Source organism: Nomascus leucogenys, chromosome 6, assembly GCF_006542625.1.
Source record: "Nomascus leucogenys isolate Asia chromosome 6, Asia_NLE_v1, whole genome shotgun sequence".
Classification (NCBI taxonomy): domain Eukaryota; kingdom Metazoa; phylum Chordata; class Mammalia; order Primates; family Hylobatidae; genus Nomascus; species Nomascus leucogenys.
In genome coordinates this window covers 412,316-433,745 of record NC_044386.1, presented here as the reverse complement: position 1 = coordinate 433,745, position 21,430 = coordinate 412,316, and the positions used below count along the sequence as shown (strand labels likewise).

Genomic DNA, 21,430 nt, shown 5'->3' with positions numbered 1-21,430 from the left:
GGCTTCGAGCATTGGAAATTACTTAAAAACTTAACTTTCTTCTTCTCTTGAGTATCGTTAACAACAGCATGAATAGATGTGCCTCTTCCTCCACAAGACACTTTCACAAGCCCTATGGTGGAATTCATGAGAGGAAATTAATGTGACGGACTGACTAGGTGTTTTCAGTTTTATTTTCTTAATCCTGAAGTTCAGATGCTGTGGCAGCTGGGTATAAGATTACAGTTGTTTTCGGACTGGCTTTTGCATTATTTCCACATTTTTGAATATGTTTTACAGCCACGCCCCTTCCCCATAGGTGCAGGGGATCCCTGGACCACAGGGGGTCCAGGCCACGGTGGAAGGATCCAGAATGCTGTGCGTGCCTACCTGAGGCAGGAAGTGGTCCGGCAGTTATCAGATCGTCACCACCCACAGGACAGGAATGTTCTCAGGACACTTCCCAAGACCCCCTCACACACACACACACACGTCTCTGGGTCTTTTTGGCCATGAGGATGTGCAGGTTGTGCACTGTACAATTCCAAGGGGCACGGTTCATACAGTCTGCCTGATATGGATGGTGGCCCTGCAGTGGCGGGGTGCCACAGCCCTGCCTAAAACCATGACCCAGTTGGAGGGGTTCGTGGCTACAGTCCGAGGGTAGGGGAGTGGATGTGCACACCCTGTATAATCCCCTAGACTGGCTTCTGCATGAGGCTGGCATCCTCAAGGCCATGCCCATCGCAGGCTGGGGCAGCGCCCGTCTGCCCAGAGCCCTCCAGCAACCTCGGAGTGCAGACGCATTTCATCCTCCAAATGCTCACAGATTGAGATGCTGCCAAACAGCCACACTTCTCACCTGTGCAGGGACTCGTGGGCAGTGGGGTGTGCCCTGCTCTGGCCACGCCACTTCAGGGGCTCGTTGCCTTTCCATTCTCCATCAGGCAGCCCTTCCTGCTGTGGGGGGCAGTGGAGGTGTGGGCAGCACACTACCTGATGGCCAGCGCCTGGCACTGGTGTCTGTTCTGGATTTGTACGTCCAGGCAGTGACACTGCTCTTCTGCCCTTTGAACAGCTTTGTGGAGAAAGGTTGTCGGCTCTTACGACAGGCTGGTTGGGGGGTGGGGTGGGCATCAGGGCACACACTGGTCTGGTGGGAATTTGGCCTTCCTGTGGAATGCAAGGGCAACATCTTCAGAGAGGACGTCGTTCCCAAAGGCTCCACCCAGGAACCATAAGAGCAGGGAAGCTCTGGACTGGAGGGAATCCTGTTCTTGTCCTGCTGGCTTTTTCTCTGGGACAAGAGGCTGGGAGTGGAGTGGGGGACAGAGACAGGTGGGGCAGGGACACAGGCTAAGAGCAACACCTCACAAGACCATACTAGTGGCCAGTCACACACTTGCACTCCCCCAGTGCCTTGTCACACACTTCCACTCCCCTGGTGCCCTGTCACACACTTCCACTCCCCCGGTGCCTTGTCACACACTTCCACTTCCCCGATGCCCTGTCCAGACCCTGCGGTGTCCCAGGCCAGGGCTGCCCTCCCTCCATGCCACTCAGTGGCCGAGTCACCAGGTGAGCACCATCTGAATGCACCTTCCCTGTGCTACACGGGCCACTTCCATTAGCATGAAACTGGGGCCCTTGCAGGATGAAGTCATCAAACTCAGCACTGTCCTCCTCAGGCCCCCACAGCCCCCACTCAGACGTCAGAAGACACATCCATCCTCCATCCACACCCACCCACCGCCCACCTGCCCTCTGTCCACCTATCTGTCCTTCCATCCACCTATCATCCATCCGCTCAGCCACTATCTTGCGAGTGCTAGTGTGTGCCCAGCTCTTCCAAGCTCCGGAGACGTATGCATGAGCCCCTTGCTCGTGGAGCAGACATTCCCAGGGTGAGGGCAGACAGCTCAAGGTCAAAGCAGCAGCCCCCAGGGCTGGGAGGCAAGCTGATTCCTGGGGCCAACCGAGTAAGCAGGGGAGGCGGGAGCTTAGCTGCCACAGTTGTGAGCTGAGAGGGTAGCGGGTGGGACGAGAAGGTGGCATTGGAGCCGAGCCCCTGGGGAGCCAAGGAAGGAAGCACGCAAGAGCCGTCCAAGCAGAGGGAGCAGGGCGTGCAAAGGCCCCGAGAGGCGCCGATTGCTGGTGTGGGCCGTGGCGTGCGTGGGGGTGGGGGTCAGGCAGTGGCTGGGGTCTGAGCTCCCGGGACACGTTGAGCCTTTCCTCGGAGAGGGAGGGTCCCAATAGGAGGGACTGAAGGGGCAGGTAAAGTGCCGAGCAGGAGCCTTTGCAGGTGGCTGCAGGCTCCGAGAAGCCGCTGGTTTTGTGCACATTTTGAATGTAGAGCAGACATGCTAACAGCTTGGAAGCCCCGTGAGCGAAAGGAGAAGTCCACCTGCGTCCCAGGTCTGGGGCTGGAAGGCTGCAGGGTGGGCCTGCAGGAAAACAGGGGTGTGGTTTGCACAGTGGAGCCTGAGATGCTTAAGGAGCCAGTGCTGCCAGAGTGAGCTGTGGGCAGAGGCCCCGCATCAGTGTGAAGCCCCAGGGGTATAGAATTGTTTTGGGCGGAGGTCAGAAGGCAGGGGACAGGGCGGGGAGACCACGGGGGCCCCTGGTCTCCCATCTCAGAGCCTGGGGTGGGGGGATGCTGACCGGCGATGGGAGGGGCAGAGAAACTTACCAGCGCACCACGCAAGGCCTGGGCGCCCCCGAGTTCTGGTAAGTGGCCGGTCCAGCTGTGGAATGCAGGTTCCTGCTGAAGACACACCTGGGGCCCCTGTGCACCCTTGGGCCGCCCTGTGAGGTCTGCGCAGCCCCAGGCCCTGCGTTTATGTAGGAAGGTTGGGGCGAGCGCACCCGCAGCTGCCCAGGCATCCCAGGAGCTGCGCGGAACCGCCTGTCCCGCCGCCCCCCGCTGTGCTCCCCCCGCCCCCCCCCGCTCCCCGCCCCAGGGAGGCGGCCGCGCAGTCCCGGGCTCGCTCTTGCCGCGACCTCCCGGACCTCCAGGCCGCGGGCTCCGGGGGAGGGTGGGGACCGGGGAGCGCCGGGTGGGCGTGCGCGGGCGGGGCGGGCGTGCCGGGAGCTGCGGCGGTGTCTGCGCTCGCGAGTGCGCGGCGGGGGCGGGCAGGCTCCGCCCCGGGGCGGGAGGGGGCCGCGGGATTAAAGGCCACCCCGGCGGGCGGGGATCGGACTGTCGCCGGTACCGGCACCGGAGCGCGCCGGGTCCTCGCCGGGTCCCCGCCGGGTCCCAGCCCAGCGCGTCGGCCGAGCCCAGCCGGGACCCCCCGGCGACATGCACGTCCCAGCCCTGCGCTGAGCAGGCGGCAATGTGGGGACTCGGGGCGCGGGGCCCCGGCCGGGGGCTGCTGCTGGCGCTGGCGCTGGGCGGGCTGGCGCGGGCCGGGGGCGTCGAGGTGGAGCCCGGCGGCGCGCACGGCGAGAGCGGGGGCTTCCAGGTGGTCACCTTCAAGTGGGCCCACGTGCAGGATCCCTACGTCATCGCGCTCTGGATCCTCGTGGCCAGCTTGGCCAAGATCGGTAAGTGGCCCCGGGGTCTCCGGGTCTGCCCGCGGGGTATGCGGCCGCCTCTGCCGGGTCTGGGGGCTTCGTTGTGGCCGCGCCCATCAGGTGGGAGCCGCGCGGCGGGCGCCCGGGAGAGTCCGGCTCTCGGGTCCAGCAGAGCGAGACTCGGCAGCGACTCTGACCGCGCTAAGCCGCCCCTGCGGGTCCCGAGGTCTCCCCTCCCGGCGGGGGCACAGCCTCGGAGCTCCCGGCTCCCGGGTCCCTGCGGGGTCTCCGCCCCGCCTCCGCTCCGAGCCCCGCAGACTGCAGGCTGCTCGCGCCCGGGGAGTCCGCGGGGCCGGGTTTCCTTCGGGGTTCTCAGGCTTTTTAGACAAACGTCCTTGGAGTGATGGCGTTTTTTCGTTCGTTACAAGGGCAGAAAAGAAAAGCGGTGCTACCCGCACGAACCCAGCAGAATCCTCCCTATAGGCGCAGCGTTCCCATTGGCGGCCTCCTTTTTTTTTTTTTAGAAAATCCCGGTCGGTCAGATTTCTCTTCTCCTTAACTGGCGCCAATGAACCAGTAATGTGGGCACGGCAGGTAGCTCCTGGCAAGGTGACAGGAAGGTCAGCTTCCTGAGGAGCTCGTGGGGATCAAAGTTTCATGTGTTGGTCTACAGGGGAGGGTCTCTCCGGGGGTGGTGGGGAGCTGGTCACTCGTGTGGAGGGGGATTAGGGGACCCGAGTGGGGCCAGGAGAAGCGAGATCAGAGCAGCAGGCGCCGCGGCAGGTTTCCAGAGCAGCTTGGGACTGGGGCGAGAGGAGGTTTCGATGCTGGGGCCCAGGAGGGGCGCCCACGCAGGACAGGGGAGGGACAGGCTCCGGGGAGAACAGCTGAGAGGACCTTGGCCTTGGTGGAACCTGGTACGCCCAGCAGGCTTGATTGGAGAAGGCGCCTTTTCCTCCAGTGCCGCCTGCCGCCTGCCCTATTTATGCCAGGGTCTCCCTCCCCTTCAGGCCCCTTGTGTGTTTGCTTTCTGTCTCATTAGCGCTCTTCTGAGCCCTCCCGCCTCCTCCCTTCTCCGCAGCCTCCTCCTCGCCCTGGTGTCTTCAGCTCCCCGGCCTGGCTGCCTCTCTCCAGGCTCAGGCTGTCCTCCCTGGGCTTTCCACTGGGGGCTTGCGATGCTGGCCTGGGGGAGTCTCTGAGGCTGGCTGCTTCCTACAGTTGACTTCCTTGAGAAGGGCCCCTGGGGCATCAGGGAGGTCCAGCCTCAACCTGGGCTCTGCGGCCACCCAGTCCTAAAGCTCACCCTGCTTTCCTCTGATGGGAGTGCCCCCCTGGTGTAAACTGAATAGGCAATTTCTTTTTTTTTCTTTTTCTTTTTCTTTCTTTCTTTTTTTTTTTTTTTGAAATAGAGTTTTGCTCTTGTTGCCCAGGCTGGAGTGCAATGACGCGATCTCGGCTCACTGCAACCTCCACCTCCTGCCTCAGCTTCCCGAGTAGCTGGGATTACAGGCATGAGCCACCACGCCCAGCTAATTTTGTATTTTTAGTAGAGACGGGGTTTCTCCATGTTGGTGAGGCTGGTCTTGAACTCCAGACTTCAGGTGATCCACCCACCTCAGCCTCCCAAAGTGCTGGGATGACAGGCGTGAGCCACCGCGCCCGGCCGTGAATATGTAATTTCTGTACAAGCTGGGGCCTCTCCCGGTTTAGCCCAGTGTACAGAGTCAGAATCTGGCATCTGAAGGTCCAATGACGGCCGCCAGGCACCAGCCAGCCCCGCCTGGGAGCCCACAGGTAGGGCACACTGACCAGGGCTTTGCCTGGTGTCAGAGTTTGTTATTCACCAGGAAAAGCCTTCAGGTCTCCCAAACACTTGGACTGGTTCTGGGAAGACGTCCTTGAGGGCGGGGAGGCTGCCGGCTCCCAGCAGCACCTCCCGGGGGCAGGGCGGTCCTTTACAAAGGCCCACCTGATAGCACCCAGCGGCTGTCTTTGTCCCGGGCGGCCCCGCCTGGGAAGGCGAGAGCCTCGCCCTGTGCAGCTGTGAGAGCTCATCGCCGCATCCCACCGGCGCAGACCCTCTCCAGACCTGCCCTCTACGCTCCCTGTCGTCCGCTCAACCCACTGTGCACTCTGCAGCCCTGGCAGTGACAGCTGAGGTCTGCTCTGGGTCTGCCCTGATTGGCCCCCAGGACGTCCCGCCCTCCATCCCCTCTCTGCCAGCCACACCTCTTGAACGCAGCCCCCAGGCCTCCCTGTGTGCTTCCTCCCCCAACCCCTTCCCTGTGAACTCTGGACTTCTCAGATTCCGCAGGCCCTGACGGTCCTCCTTGTGCAGCCAGCCTCAGGTGCACGACCTGTGTTTCCAGAGGACTCTCAGGTCCAGGCCTTCACAGACGCCGGGCCCGAGCCTGCACCACAGCAGGAACTTCAATTTCGCCCAGCCTCTTCCACGTGCCCACAGCCCCTGGACCCGGGGTCCGAACCTACTAAGCTGCTTGGCACATTTTGTTGTTTAAAATGCTCAGGGGTTGGCCACACTCTTTCAGTCTCAAGTTACACAAACAGAAATGTCTCTTCCAGCAGAAAAGAGCTGCATTCCTGTTGCTTTTCCAAACATTTGTTGAATTTCTCACACGTCCCGAGTGTTTCTAACTCACAGCCCCAGCCTTCTTCAAGCCATTTGTAACCTGGTTGGGGAAATAAGGGTCCGGGGACCCTGAAACCCACGGCAATGTTGATGCCAGGAGGTTTCTACTCCAGGCAGCTTGGGACAGAGGATGGCCAGAGGGCCAGAGCTGCCTCAAGCAAACGCTGGGGCTGGGGCCTCAGCAGGTGGCCCAGGAGGCTGGGCAAGGAACAGGGGCTGCTGTCGGCCCACCAGCCTCAGGCCTCGTGTCTGAGCTCTGGCAAGGGGTCCCCGCAAGCCCCCTGTTTGTGTGCACTGGGGTTCCCCTGCCTGTTACAGCAGTGGAGGCGGCAGGGCCTAGTGTCTGCCTCAGGCAGGGTGAGGGGGTTTCCTCCTGTGCCCCTTGGGGGCCCCCAGCCTGCAGCCACCCACACCAGGGCCACTCTAGGCCTTAGGGGCCCACCAGAATCCCCACCTCACCCTGCACCGTCCGTGTTGGGGACCCTGGGCCAGGCTTTCCTTCGTTCCTTCCTGGGCTTCCTCTGGGGGCTGAGGCTGTGCCTTGCAAAGACTGCCAGGCCTGGCAGCACTGGGCACGGGCCCTGGGGTGGGATCCAGGCAGCGGCAGGTGTCAGGACTGCCAGCAATGGGTCCCTGGAAGGAGAGGGAAACGGTGGTGTCAGAAGCCAGAGGAGGAGGCCCAGGGAGGGTCCCCAGGGAAGCAGGGGGAGGCAGGGGGAGGCCCGAGCAACTCAGCTACAGGCCTCGGAGGACTTTGGTCCCCACCTAGCGCCGTGGTGAGGAGTGGATGTGGTCAGATCTGGGTTCTCAGACGACTGCCTGGCCGTGGGGCAGAGAATGGCACTGGGGAGATTCGGGGAGGACAGTGGGGAGCTTCCCTTGGGCATCAGGGCGGTGGACAGCAGAGCCTCCTTGGAGCAGGAGTGGGGACGTCACAGGGTCATCAGTGAGCAGGGGCCAGACCTCCTGGTCCCATCCCATTCTCAACCCTTCGGGGGACTCTGCTGCGCTGACCTCGCCTCGCAGCTCTGAGCCACACATGAGCAACAGGACCCGACCAAAAGGGAACTGAGGGAGTTACAATTTTGAGATGTTGGAAACCGGGGAGGGGCTGGGGCCGGGAGTGGATTCTAGGCCCAGCTGGGTCTATTTGTCCCCAGGCGTCTGGCCATGGGGACCCCTTGGGTCGTGGACGCACAGGAGGTGTGGGAGCCGACATTCCATGGGGCCCGAACTCCAGAGCTGGGCAGTGCTGGCTCAGGGAGGTGGGGCCTTGAGGGGTAGGACCTGAGCAGCGGCAGTGACGGCCCACGGGAAAACCAGGACAGTGGGGTTGGGTGGCGGCGGGGGGACAGGCTCTCGAAGTGGAGCTTGTGTTGCTGAGGGATGTGAGGGGGGAGGCCCAGGCCGCCCCACATCTTGGTGAACCCTGGCTGGAAGGGCGGGCAGGAGCGAGACGGGTATCTGGAGTCTGCAGTGCCTCGTGCAGCCGTAGGAGGGTCGGGAGGACACTGGGGCGCAGGGTCAGGAGTGCAGCCCCCCGCTCTGAGTGGCGCAGCACCCCCCCCCCAGCGGCATTACCGCCCTGTGGGAGTATGGGAATGCTTTTCTGCAGGAGCTTCAGCCTTGGGGTTCCAGCACCTCCTCCTTAACTGGACAAGGTCAAGACCCAGATCCCTGAGCGCCAGGTTCCCTGCTCCCAGCCCCAGATCCGAGGCACTGGGTGTTTCCTTGCTGTCTGGGTGGGCGCAGGAGGTCGTCCTCACCCGACACTTGACTCCCGGACCCCCGCTGTCTTACCCAGTGTGTCCTAGGGAGCCTCTGCCACTGGGGGTGTGACACTGCCTAGACCACCTGCCTAAGCTGTGGATTTCTCCAAGGGGTAGCCTTCCACCGGGCACTTGGTGCCCAGGCTGTGAGGGTGGCTGTGGGGTCATCTTCAGCTCCTGGGGTGGATGGTTTTACTGTATGTGCTCTGGTCCTGGAGGCAGGAATCCCTCAATGCGCATGGCACCTACCCCCTCACCATATCTGCTACCCACTCCGGCTGAACTGCCCTTAGATTCTCCTTGAAGAAGCATAGGAAAGGAGGGTCTGGGGACAAGGATGGCCTAGAAGGCCAGGGTGGTCAGCAAAGTCCCCAGGGGACCCAGTCCTCCCAGGAGAGGACCAGTGAGTGGGCCCCATGGACCTCAGTCCTGGCAGGAGAGGTGTGCTCAGTGGGTTTGGAGTCAGGAGCCATCACGGGAGGCCTGGAAGCAAGGACTCTCCCAGGAGTCTCCACAGGGGAGGGTCTGGCCCTGAAGGGGTGAAGTCTCATTTTCCAGGAGCTGCCCACGGAGAATCAGCTGTAGGCTGTAAAACAATCCATGGCATTTGGAGCTAAGGTGTCACCCTGGAGAATCCTGAGGAAAGGGGCAAAGGTTGGGAAGTGCTGATAGCACCGGGGGCAGGGAAGGAACCACCAGGGCTCCCTGTGGGTACCTGGCAGCTCCACCAGAGGCTCAGAGAGAGACAGGGATGGTGAGTCACTCTTGGCTGCCAGCCCCTCCAACCCCCTCCCTGCCACCCCGGGAGCTCCCCGCCTCTGGGCGTGTGTGGCGCTCCCCGTGACCACACAGGCTTGGGAAGATGCCTGTCTGGGCCCAAGCTCCAGCACCTAACTAGCCTCATGTCTACTGCAGAAACGGCTGAGCTCTCCCAGCGTGGCCACCCCCACCGCCGGCTTCTCCAGGGGCCAGGGGCTGCACTGGGGCATGTTTAGAGTTGGTGTTCCCATCCTGCACATCATCTGCCCAGCGTCTGGACTGAGTCCCACACCTGGGAGTCTCAGTGCACAATGAAGCCGCCAAGGCTCTCCTCACCCACCCTCGAGACAAGAGTCTTGGGATACCAGGTGTCTGGGTGCCAGGTCTCAGGTTGCCAGATCTCCAAGTGCCAGGCCTCAGGGTGCCAGGTCGTGAAGTGCCATATCTCAGGGTGCTAGATCTTGGGGTATCAGGTCTCAGGGTGCCAGGTCTCAGGGTGCCAGGTCTCAGGGTGCCAGACTCCACCCTCCCCCAAATCATGCACTCACCGCAGCTTCATCCCTTCACACTCAGCATCTCTCCTGCCCCCCCTTTCCTGAGCTCAGAGCCTTCCTCCTCTGAGCTCCTGAGGACACCTCCTCCTCCGAGGTCTTTTGGCTCAACCAAGTTGGTGCCACAAGGGCAGAGATTGTCTTATTCCTCCTGTGTCCCCAGTGCCTGTCCCCAGCAGAGTCCTGCAGATCTGAGCACGTGAATGGACATGTGGATGAATGGATGAGTGAATAGATAGATGGATGGATGCATGGATTGATGGATGGATGAATGGATGAGTAAATGGATGGAAGGGTGGATTAGTGAATGGATGGAGTGAATGGATGGATGGATGGATGAGTGAATGGATGGATGGAGTGAATGGATGGATGGAGCGGATGGATGGATGGATGGATGAATGAGTGGATGGATGGATGGATGAGTGGATGGATGGATGGATGGATGATGGCTGGATGGATGAGTGGATGGACGGATGGATGAGTGAATGGTCGGATGAGTGGATGGATGGATGGATGGATGGTTTGGATGGATGGATGGCTTGGATGAGTGGATGGATGGGTGGATGGGTGGATGGATGGATGGATGGATGGATGGATGAATGGCTTGGGTGAATGGATGACTGAATGGATGGATGGGTGGATGGATGGATAGATGGATGAATGAATGGATATATGAATGAGTGAATGGATGGATAGATGAGTGGATTGATGGATGGATGAGTGAGTGGATGGATGGATAGGTGGATGGGTGAATGGATGGATGGGTGGATGGATGGATGAGTGGATTGATGGATGGATGAGTGGATTGATGGATGGATGAGTGAATGGATAGCTGGATGGATAAGTGGACAGATGGATGGATGAGTGAATGGAGAGCTGGATGGATGGATGGCTTGGATGAATAGATGAGTGAATGGGTGGATGGGTGGATTGATGGATGGATGGATGGATGGATGAATGGATATATGGATGAGTGAATGGATGGATGAGTGGATTGATGGATGGATGGGTGAGTGAATTGATGGATGGATGAGTGAATGAATGGATATATGGATGTGTGGATAGATGGATGAGTGAATGGGTGGATGGATGAGTGAGTGAGTGAATGGACAGATGGATGGATGGCTGATGCGTGAATGGTTGGTGGATGGATGAGTGGATTGATGGATGGATGAGCGAGTGGATGGGTGAATGGATGAGTAAATGGAGGGATGGGCGGAAGGATGGGTAGATGTGTGGATGGATGGATGGATGAGTGGATGGATGGATGCACCCACAGGTGGGTGAAGGAGGAATGAACGAATGAGTGGATGGACAAATGGATGGATGAATGCACGCATGGGAGAGTGAAGTAGTGGGGGGATAAACATTGGCTTCCCATGTGTAAGCTTCATCCAAAACCATCTGGACACTGGGCCCAGGAAGAGGCTGTCTCAGCTCCTCAGCTGAATTATTTCCTTAAATTACCACAGAGCCTCCAGTGAGCAGCACACCTACTTCTGGATGACAATGGCTTTAGAGGCGCCGCCTTCCAAGGAGTGGCAGACTTAACCTGCAAAGTGGGATCATTGACAAGCAGTTGCAGCATCAGCTCAGAGCACTTTGGCAGATCTGGGCTCAGCATGGTGAGCACCATCTGCCCCACACAGAGCTCTCCCAGGAGTGGGTCATGTGCCCAGAGAGAAACCACACTCACCTGGCCTAAAACATGCTCCACTGTCAGCTGAAATCGTAGCTATGCCTTAGCTATGCCTTCTGGAATAAGACAGACAAACCCAGCCCCATCCTGATGTTGCCAGACCTCGGAAGATGCAGACACACCCTGGGCAGGCCCTGACTTGGTGCTGAGACTGCCCAACCGGGCACCCTCCTGGGACACAGAATGGAATTCGGGTCACAGGCAGCCAATACCCTTAGCATACCAACCACTTTTAGGAGCTTGAATGGTCTCATCTATCTTATCAAGGTAGCCCAAAATGCTGGACTTTGCAGCAGCCAGAGCTCTGGGCAATAGAGGAGCTCTCTCCAGTTTAATATTCATTCAATAAACATTCAGTGCCCATCACACCCTGTAGGCAGTGGGGATCCCACTTCAAATGAGACCCAAATATCCCATGGGGCAGCACTCCTGGGAGGACACCAAGGACCAAAGACAGTCAGGAAGCCATCCCTGGGGCAGAGGGGGCAGCCAGCCCTGTGGGTTAGGGGGAAGCATGTTCAGGGAAGGAATAGCCAGAGCAAAGTGCCTGAGGCAAAAAGTGTGGATGAGGGCCGGGGGGAGTGTGAGTGTGTGTGAGGGGCAGGGGGAGTGTGTGTGTGTGTGAGGGGCAGGGGTTGTGTGTGTGTGTGAGGGGCAGGGGGAGTGTGTGTGTGTGTGTGAGGGGCAGGGGGAGTGTGTGTGTGTGTGAGGGGCAGGGGTTGTGCATGGGTTTGTGAGTGGCAGGCGGTAATGTGTGGGTGTTTGAGGAGCAGCGGGGTGTGTGTGTGTGTCTGGGAAGCAGGAGAACACGTGGAGGATAAGCAGGAGGTGGTCCTTGCACTCTGGCCGTGTGATGACCACGTTCAGAGCTGGGGTGAGCTCTGGGTCGCTCCCTCACATTGGCGAGTGCCTTTACCAGCCTGAGCTCTGGGCTCTCTGCTCTGTCCGATTGCCAGCCTTCCCTTGGGGCTGGCTGTGTGTCAAGTCCATTTCCAAACTGTCGTGTCGTCAGTCTAGGAAGGATTGAGATGGAGCCTGGGGCCGTGTCCAGGCGGAGTCAGGAGAGCAGCCAGGGTGCCCAAGGCGTTCCCGTGTGTGCACCTTCCACAGGGGCCTGAAAGGAAGGAGGGAGGGGCGGGCAGAGCAGGAGGGGCTGTGGTAGCCGCCCTGGGCAGGGGGAATTCCACAAATGGGGAGGGGCACATCCTGGGAATGGGCCTGGCCGTTTGTGCTGCTGTGCTGGGATTGGTTAGGGCTGTGACAGAGACTCCAGGCTGATGGCATGGACTCTGGGGTGGGGGTGGGGGGCTGAGAAGTCTCCCCATGTCTCCCCATGGAAGGCTGTGCCTTAGGGAAAGACCAGGTGACCTGTGCCAAGTTCCTGGTCCCTGGAGGGCGGCCTTTGAGTGCGGCCCTGAGGGCTCTGTGCGGGCCCATCCCAGCCGGGACCCCCTACTTGGTTCTGGGAGCCAGCCCTGGGCAGGGACAGAGCCAGGGTCCCCTTCTGGACTGTGCAGGGCTAGGGCAGAGGGAAGGAGGGGGGGCCAGGGGCACACTGGCAGCTTCTTCCTTTCTGGTGGATCAGGGAACCTACAAGGTCACCACCTGCTGAGCTGTCATGCCAAAGTCCAAGGGTTTGAGTTCTCTGCTGGGAAAAGGGTTTCTCGTAAGCCTGAATGGGAAAGTTGAAAACGGCTGTTTTTAAGAGCTTTGGGGGTGACACAAAGTGTGGAAGAACAGCAGCTCCTGGGGGCTCTGTCCTCAGATTCAGCCCCAGATGTTTGGTGCAGAGGACACAGGGCTGACTGCATGGTGAAGACAGATTCCCCTTAGAACCCGGCCCTCAGCGGGCCATACCACTCCTTCCCCACCTACCTGCCGTGGGAGCCACTGGGCAGGGCTGCCCGAGGGGCCACAGTGAGCAAAGCCCCCGATAGGCGAGACCCGATGGGCCTCAGGGAGCAGGGTGGGCCCCAGGAAGGGGGATCCAGCGGCCACTGGTCTTGGGTGACTCTGCGGAGGTGAGGAGGGAGGGCGCAGGCCGGAGGCTGGGCCTCAGAGCCCCCTGAGGGACAGAGCCCCTGGAGGGACAGCCCTGGCTGCACAAAGCCTGGGAGACCGCAGGTCAGGGAGGAAGAGGGAGTGTGCGAAGCATCTCGGAACCGGGACTGCCTGAGCACGCCTCCCCGAGGGCTCGCCCGTGTGAGCGCCACTTCCAGGTTTCTGTCTTTAATCCTGGTTTTCTCAAGATCTGAGGGTTCATTTTAGGATTAGTTAGAGCCAACTGTGATTAGGGTAGTAATCTCTTCCCAGAAAGGGTGCCCTCCCGAGCCGGGGCTGGGGCCTTGCCAGGCGCCGTTGTCTCTGCTTCTCTGGATTTTGCCCACCGCCCACACCCAGCACACAGCGGGGAATCTCTTCAGGCGGAACTGGCTGGGGTTGGCTGAGCGCTGCTCCCAGGAGAAGCTCCAGTGGCTGTGCGTGGCCCGCCTGCCTTCAGAGGGAGAGGAGCCCTGGGGCACAGCCCTGTCGCCAGAGGTGTTGACAAATGGGAGAGCTGTGTTCAACCTAAATCTGCAACACAAGGCCTGGCTGTGGGAAGTTAAAGCTTCCTGAGAAGGAGCTGTCAGGAACTAGTTCCTCCTTCTTACTGTGTACCATCACAGGGGGAGAAGGCGAGGGTGGCCCGGGACTGCTGTCTGCCCACCAGAGCTGTCCCTGGGCCCCTGAGGAGCACGTGTGTCCCATGGAGGCGGCATGTGTGTGCTGTGAAGTCAGACGTGGCTGTCTTAGCATCCACTGTGTCTCAGGGACCCCGCGGCCAGGACCCACCCAACTGCCCATGGGGCTGACGCGTTCTCTGCCCCGCACACCCCAGCAGCACAGACCCTGGGTATCACTCGTGCACCTGGCGCTCTCCTCCCATCCAACTCTGCATCCTCAGAGGGGCCACGTGCTTTTAGGGGGCACTTGAGCTCTGTTAGAGCAGGGGGTGGAGGTTCCCATGTATGAGGGCCCATCTAGCACCTGTGTCCCGGCCCAACAGCTGTGCCATTTGCCAGCCTTCCTCCCGGCCTTTCTCTTCCCCAAAAAGCATCAACAAAATGAAGCTCCCAGATACTGCCCGTGGTAAATGTTGCCAATCCAAAACCCCAAAGGGGCTGCCACATCCCGGCTGTAACCAGTGCCACTATCATGTTCCAAAAGCACCCCTGGCTTTGTGGTCTGCTGGAATCTGCAGCAGCTGGCATCTCAGTGGTCCCAGCCCATACCACGCAGCTTACAGTAGGTGCAGCCCCCCTCCCTCACCCTCCTGGTGTCCAGGTTCCCGAGTCTCAGTGTCGCTGCAGGAGGCAATTCTCCAGCCCCGGTTTCTGCTGTCTCCGGTTTTGCTGCAGTGGAAACCTCTGTAACCACCTTTCCCCCTCTTATCTTCCAGTGAAAAGTGGGACTGGTAATTGCTCTGATCTTGGTGACACCAGACAGTAGTGTCGGCACCATGGAGTCAGAATTGATAGGTGGGTCAGAATGAGACTGGCTGCTGGGCCTCTGCACGCCCGGCCCTTCCTCCAGGGATGCCTCAGCCTGGGCTCCACCGGGACTCAGCCTGCCCACCGTGCACATTCTCTGCCTGGAATGCTGTCCTCGTCCCCTCAGCCTGGCCTTCTCCAGCCCACCCCAAAAGGAGTGCCCCCCACAGCTTCGGGGATGCCCTTTCTTAGAAAATGAATAGACTTAAATTTCTTAATAAAGTTGTAGATTTACAGAATACTGAGCTGATAGTATAAAGTTCCCTCTAGCCACACCCCAGCCCTTCCATCCTCCACTCCCCCCTATTGTTAACAGGTGGCATTGGTGTGATACGTTTGTCATAGTTTAGCCACTCTTGATACATTATTATTAATTAAGGTCCACGGTTTACATTAGGGCTCATTCTTGGTGTTGCACTTCTGTGGGTTTGGACACGGGTACAACGACATGGATCCAGCATTACAGTCTCATCCAGAGGAGCTTCACTGCCCTAAAAATCCTCCGTGCTCTGCCTGTTCATCCCTCTCTCCCCCTGACCCGTGGCGACCACTGATCTTTCTACCGTCTCCATAGTTGTTCCTTTTCCAGCATGTCATGTAGTTAGTAAACTAGAGCGTGCAGGCTTCTCAAAGCGGCTTCTTTCACTTATTGATTGCATCCGTGTTTCCTCCGTTATCTATTCATGGCTTGACAGCTCATTTCTTTTTAGCACTGAATGATATTCCACTGTCTGGATCCATCCACCTACTGAAGGACATCTCAGTTGCTTCCAGGTGTTTTTGGTGATTATGAATAAAGCTGCTATAAACCTCCATGTGCAGGCTTTTGTGTGGACGGAGGACTTCAACTCCTGTGGGCCTGGCCGTTGAGTTGTCTGGTCATGGCCTGCTTAGGCTTGTAGGAAACTGCCACGCTGTCTTCCAAGTGGCTGCACCACCCTGTCCTCCAGCAGTGCCGAGTGCACACTCCTGCGGCCCCACATCCTCGCCAGCCTTCGGTGCTATCCGTGTCCTGGGTTTCACCACGCTAACTGCGTGGTGGTGTCTCCGTGTGTTTTAATTTGCAGCTCCGCCATGACATGGGCTGTCGTGCATATTTCAGGGGCTTATCTGCCGTCTGCCTGTCTTTGGTGCGGGGTCTGCGTAGATGTTTGGCTCATTTCTCACTGGGTTGTTTATTTTTCCTACTGAGTTTTTAGAGTCCTTTGCATGTTTTGAATGATAAACTCTTTAGGAGATATGTGTTTTGCAAATGTCTTCTTTTGCAGAGAAAAAGTTTTTAATTTTGATAAAGTCCAACTTATCAATTTTTCTTTTGTAGCTCATGCTTTTGGTGTTGATCTAAAAATTCATCACCAAACCCAAGGTTATGTAGCCTTTCTTCCATGCTATCTTCTAGAAACTTTATAGTTCTGTGTTTTACATTTAGGTCTTTTGTCCACTTAAATGCCAGCCTTGCCATCCGAGAACAGTCAGACACTCTTGCCCCTGCCCAGCAAGGCCAGTGGGACCAAAGTGCTCTCCTTGTGGCTCCCAGTTTTGCTGGTGTGTGTTGGATATTTTGGGATCTCACATGTGGATGGGCAGGTATCTGAGCCCTTATTATGAGGCTGGAGGGAGTTGTGATGGGAGGTTACAAGAATGCAGGGTGGAACCTGCAGAGACAGGAAGAAGGGCTGTGGCCAGGGGAGACACAGGAAGACCTGAGGGGGCAGCAGGTGTCCAGGCACAGCTAGGAGACAGTGGGAGCCATGTGGGGGGTCTCGGAGCACAGCAGTGCCCAGAGAAAAAAGCTGCGTGTGCTGCTGGTGCGTCTTCCCACCCACCCCTGCACCCAGCAGCCCTGGGCTTTCCCACAGCTCCTCCACCTCCATTTCCCTTGCCTTCCCCCCACAGGATTCCCCAGGCAGCTGACCCCATCGACTCACAGGAGATGGCATCCACGGCCGCATGCCTGGGCCTTTCCAGGCTGAGTCTGTTCCAGCCCGTGGGTAGCAGGCCCTCAGCAAATGCCTGAAAATGCACTGGGCGTGTTCGCCTGCCAGGCAGAGAGCTCATGCATCCATGGGCCGCATCTTTTCCTCTGTTAGCTTTGTCAGATGAAAAATCAAGTAGTTCTAGGGTTCACTCGAGAAAACAGCCCCTGTCCACCTTGTCCCCTGGGCCCCACTCCCCAGTGGGTCACCACAGTAAAGCCCAGTGAGGTCTCCACCCCTCGGCTCAGAGAGAGCCTGACTGTGCTGGCCCCTGTCTCTAGGCTGGGATCAAGCGTGCTGCCAGCAGCTCTCACGGGTGTGTCCCGCGGGTTCTGGCCTTTCCACCGGCGCTTCCATCCCACATGAACACCTTAGAGCTCTGTGGCAGCGTACGGCCATGTTTCCTTTCCCACACAGCATCTGGCTTTGCCTGGAGGGAACGATGGTCTCTGTTGCTGCTCTTGGCAGCCTTCTCTGAGCAATAAGTGGTTCCGCTCCCAGCTCCCCACAAGCTGCCATGCTCCACCAGGGGCCCAAGCACCCGCGGATCCTCCTGCTTCCAGTGGCCCCAGGCCTCCAGCGGCTCCCCCCGTCCAGCCCAGCACCTGTCTCCCCGACACTCTCCTCCACATCGTTGGAGCCCCTCTTCTCCTGAAGCCTCTCCGATCCCTGCTCAGGCCCTGGGAAGCCAGCTGAGTGTGGGGCAGTGGAGCGCTGACTGCAGGAGGGACAACGCCGGCTGCCCCCACGGCCCCTGTGAGATGCCTTTGCCTTGATGGATTCGTGCCGCGGGAACTGGTTTCCCTTCCAAATCATCAGGCCCTGCGCCAGCTTCTTCCGGCATCCATGCGAGACTGGGAGGCCTTCCTCATTCCTGGTTCCTTGCAGGAGGCCTCCTCCCCCTCCCCGCTCCCCATTCTCCTCTCACTCCCTGACATGCTTTGGGGTACAGCTAACTTCACCTGCTGTGCCAGGTCCCTGGCAGTTCACTGAGTGGAACTGCAAGCTTGGTTCTGGGAATGGCTGTGGCAGCGCCTGTCCGTGGTTCTCCATCTTCTGCCCACGCCTGAGTTCCAGGGTTCCACGTTCAGCCCACATGCGACCAGCCTGCTCTGCCCTCAAGCCCTTCCTTCCTCCCTCCCTCCCTCCTTCCATCTCACTCTGTCGCCCAGGCTGCATTGCAGTGGCATGATCTCAGCTCACTTTAACCTCCACCTCTTGGCTTCAAGCGATTCTTACGCCTCAGCCTCCTGAGTAGCTGGGATTACAGGCGTGCGCCACGGTACCCAGCTAATTTTTGTAATTTACTTTAGTAGAGGCAGAGTTTCACCATGCTGCCCAGGCTGGTCTTTAACTCCTGGCCTCAAGTGATCCGCCCCACCATTAGCCTCCCAAAGTGCTGGGATCACAGGTGTGAGCCACCACGTCCGGCCTGAGAGAAATTCTTAACCTCCTCTTTCAATCCTCTTTTGAGTTTTAAACTTTAGTTCTCATGTGTGACTCCCGGGAGGTCTTCCTCTCTAATGTCCTTGTCCTTTACGGCGTGGGGGCGATGGTGATGCTGAAGCCTGCATCTCCCTGCGCCATCTCCATCCCCCAGCGCGCTCTGGGCTGCTTGGGATTCCATAGCTGGGCTCCGCGCCTGAGCACCCATCACCCCTTCCCCTGGCTCCACTGGTGTGAGGGGCGGGCGCCAATAAGCCGAATGGGAACTGGAGCCACACGGGTGTGGGTGGGCATTTGGGTGTAGCGGGGAGATTTGGGTGTCTGTGGGTGTAGCGGGGAGATTTGGATGTCTGTGGGGTGAGGATTCGGGTATCTGTGGGGTGGGGATTCGGGGTCTGTGGGGTGGAGATTCGGGCGTCTGTGGGGTGGGAACTCGGGCGTCTGTGGGGTGGGGATTCGGGCGTCTGTGGGGTGGGGATTCGGGCGTCTGTGGGGTGGGGATTCGGGCGTCTGTGGGGTGGGGATTCGGGCGTCTGTGGGGTGGGGATTGGGCGTCTGTGGTGTGGAGATTCGGGCGTCTGTGGGGTGGGGATTCGGGTGTCTGTGGTGTGGAGATTCGGGCGTCTGTGGGGTGGGGATTCGGTCGTCTGTGGGGTGGGGATTTGGGCATCTGTGGGGGGAGGATTCAGGCATCTGTGGGGCAGGGATTCGGGTGTTGGGGGTTGAGGATGGGGTGCCAGTGTCTTTGGGTCCCCCCAGGATGGGTGCAGTGGCTCACACCTATAATCCCAGCACTTTGGGAAGCCAAGGCTGGAGGATCACATGAGCCCAAGAGTTTTAGACCAGCCTGGGCAACATGGTGAAACCCCGTCTCTACAAAAAACAGAAAAATTAGCCAGGCCTGGTGGCGTTTGCCTGTGGTCCCAGCCACTAGGGAGGTTGAGGCAGGAGGATCACTTGAGCCTGGGACATGGAGGCTGCATACCTGCACTCCAGCCTGGGCAACAGAGCCAGACACTATTTAAAAAAAAAAAAAGAAGCAGCTGGATCCCTCCTTCTTACCTGACCCAATAACTTTATTTATTTATTTATTTATTTTTATTTATTTTTTTTGAGACAGAGTATCGCTCTGTCTCCCAGGCTAGAGTGCAGTGGTCCAATATCGATCTCGGCTCACCACAGCCTCCACCTCCCGGATTCAAGCAATTCTCCTGCCTCAGCCTCCCAAGTAGCTGGGACTACAGGAGTCTGCCACCATGCCCAGCTAATTTTTGTATTTTTAGTAGAGACAGGGTTTCACCATATTAGCCAGGTTGGTCTTGATCTCCTGACCTTGTGATCCACCGGCCTTGGCCTCCCAAAGTGCTGGGATTACAGGCATGAGCCACCGCACCCGGCCACCAATAACTTTAAAATAAGGATAATAAATAACACGTCTTATCCTTCGTTTTCCTTGGGTTTGAGAACAAAGTCAACCCACTCTCTCTGACGGAGTCTGATTTTCAATCTTTACAACTGCCCAGAAAAGTCGAGATTATCATAGGAAACCAGCTCTGCACGGGTTAAAACAGCCAGCCGGGAAGTGGCCAGACAGGTCCCTGGGAGCAGCGCCCGGAAGGTGGGGAACCTGTGGGGTCTGGCTCGGGTTTGCGGCTGTCCCGGCTCTGGAGTGGTGCCCCGCTTGGCTGGGCGGTCCCACAGGAGAGGGAGCAGCGTGGGGCCCCTCGGGAGGACCCCGGGCCCTCCTGCGTTTGGGGCAAATGACGGAGACGCGGGGCACACCTCGCGTGAGAATGCGCCCTGTGCGGGCTGCCCTGGCCGTGCCGCGCGCCCCAGCACCCTTTCCGCAGCCCGGGTTCCGCGCGTCTCCAGCCCCCGTCTTGGGCCCCTTTCGTGTGTCTTTCCACCTTTGTCCTCTCTGGACGGCATCAATATCAAGAATCAATCCTCCCAACCGCTTCCGGCTGCTGCGTCCGGGCAAAGCTCGTGACAAAGTCCTGGCTTCGCGGGCAGGACCCAGAGCTCCTTGATGGTGGTAGTGGCTGTGGCCACGTGAGCAGGCGCAGGTGCAGTTAACAGGCTTGGGAAGCTGCCCACGCTGTCCGCCTGCACAAAAGAATTCCCGGAGAGCACAGCCTCACTGGAGATCCTCTCCTGAGGATAAAGGTCAGCAAGACCCGAACTTGCTCCCCTGCAGGGCATTTGCAAACTCCTCAAAGCCTTTCAGAGGCTCCACCTGTACCCCAACCCCAACCCCACCCCAGAGTGAGGGGGCCTCATGCCTTTGCCTCAGTGGTTCACATTAATTTCATCTCCGTGGTAGTCACACCCCTCGCAACACGGCCACTCTCCACCCCCACAACGGTCACTCTCCCCCCATGGTCACTCCCCACCCCCCACAGTCACTTTCCCCCACAATGGTCACTCTCCCCCCATGGTCACTCCCCCCCCCCTCACAGTCACTCTCCCCCCCCATGGTCACTCCCCACCCCCCCACAGTCACTTTCCCCCACAATGGTCACTCTCCCCGCCATGGTCACTCCCCACCCCCCTCACAGTCACTCTCCCCCCCCATGGTCACTCCCCACCCCCCCACAGTCACTTTCCCCCACATGGTCACTCTCCCCCACATGGTCACTCCCCTCCCCCCCCACAGTCACTCTCCCCCCCCATGGTCACTCCCCACCCCCCCACAGTCACTTTCCCCCACATGGTCACTCTCCCCCACATGGTCACTCCCCCCCTACAGTCACTCTCCCTGCCATGGTCACTCTCCCCCACATGGTCACTCCCCCCCCATGGTCACTCCCCCCCCCCACAGTCACTTCCCCCATGGTCACTCTCCCCACATGTCACCCCCCCCTCACTCCCCTGCCATGGTCACTCTCCCCCACACCCCCCAATGGTCACCCTCCAGCACACATCCAGATGCTCCTCCCACAGCAGCCTCCCTCCCTTAAGAGCCTCTGAAGCTGAAAATTGAGGAGGATGCTGTTTCTCATTTGTGCAGGTCTCCAGCCACCCGGGCCTCCATCCCTTCATTCTGTTAAAGGGGTCACTGCGTCCATGCTGTTCTGAGGCCTTTTCCCATTTGTGCAGGGAAAGCAGGGGAGGGGTGGCTGCTGTTGGCCCCTGCTTCTCAGCACCGGCCACTGTGCCCTGCGGGCGTCTGCTGCTTTTCCAGACACGGGCGTCCAGGTCTGGAAGCCACTTTGCCAGCTGAGGTGTGAGCCCCTGCTGTGTGCCACTCAGCCATCCGCACCCCTCCCTTCCCCTTCTGAGCCTCTGGCCCGGCCCCCATGCAGGGACCACGTCGGTGGCCGGCCAGGAGCTGGGCACGAACACCCGTTCTCCAGCCCCCACGTTTAGAGATAGTGGCCTCACAGCTCTGAGGGGTGCAGGTCCCGGTGCCCACGGCCCCCGAGGGAGGCACTGCCCAGCAGCTGAGGGTTTGTCTGCTGTCCCCACCCCGAGCCCTCTGGGCTCACCCGGGGGTGACGAGTAGGCAGTGGGCCGTGAGCCCGGGGAGCCTGAGATCTGGCCGCTTGCTGTGTG

General features: G+C 59.2%; 1 protein-coding gene across 5 annotated transcripts in view; it reads left to right on the top strand.

The window, feature by feature from the left end:
• The first annotated feature begins 3,143 nt into the window (after positions 1-3,143).
• The window catches only part of SLC9A3 (solute carrier family 9 member A3), a 48,359-nt gene continuing 30,072 nt past the window's right edge, over positions 3,144-21,430 (top strand). For 2 of the 5 annotated variants that reach the window (XM_030813871.1, XM_030813870.1), the window contains exon 1: positions 3,144-3,525. In XM_030813871.1, the coding sequence (XP_030669731.1) occupies positions 3,315-3,525 (211 nt within the window). In that variant the 5' untranslated portion in view covers positions 3,144-3,314. The remainder of the gene's footprint in view (positions 3,526-21,430) is intronic. The other 3 variants (XM_030813873.1, XM_030813872.1, XR_004030385.1) reach the window with 2 other exon arrangements.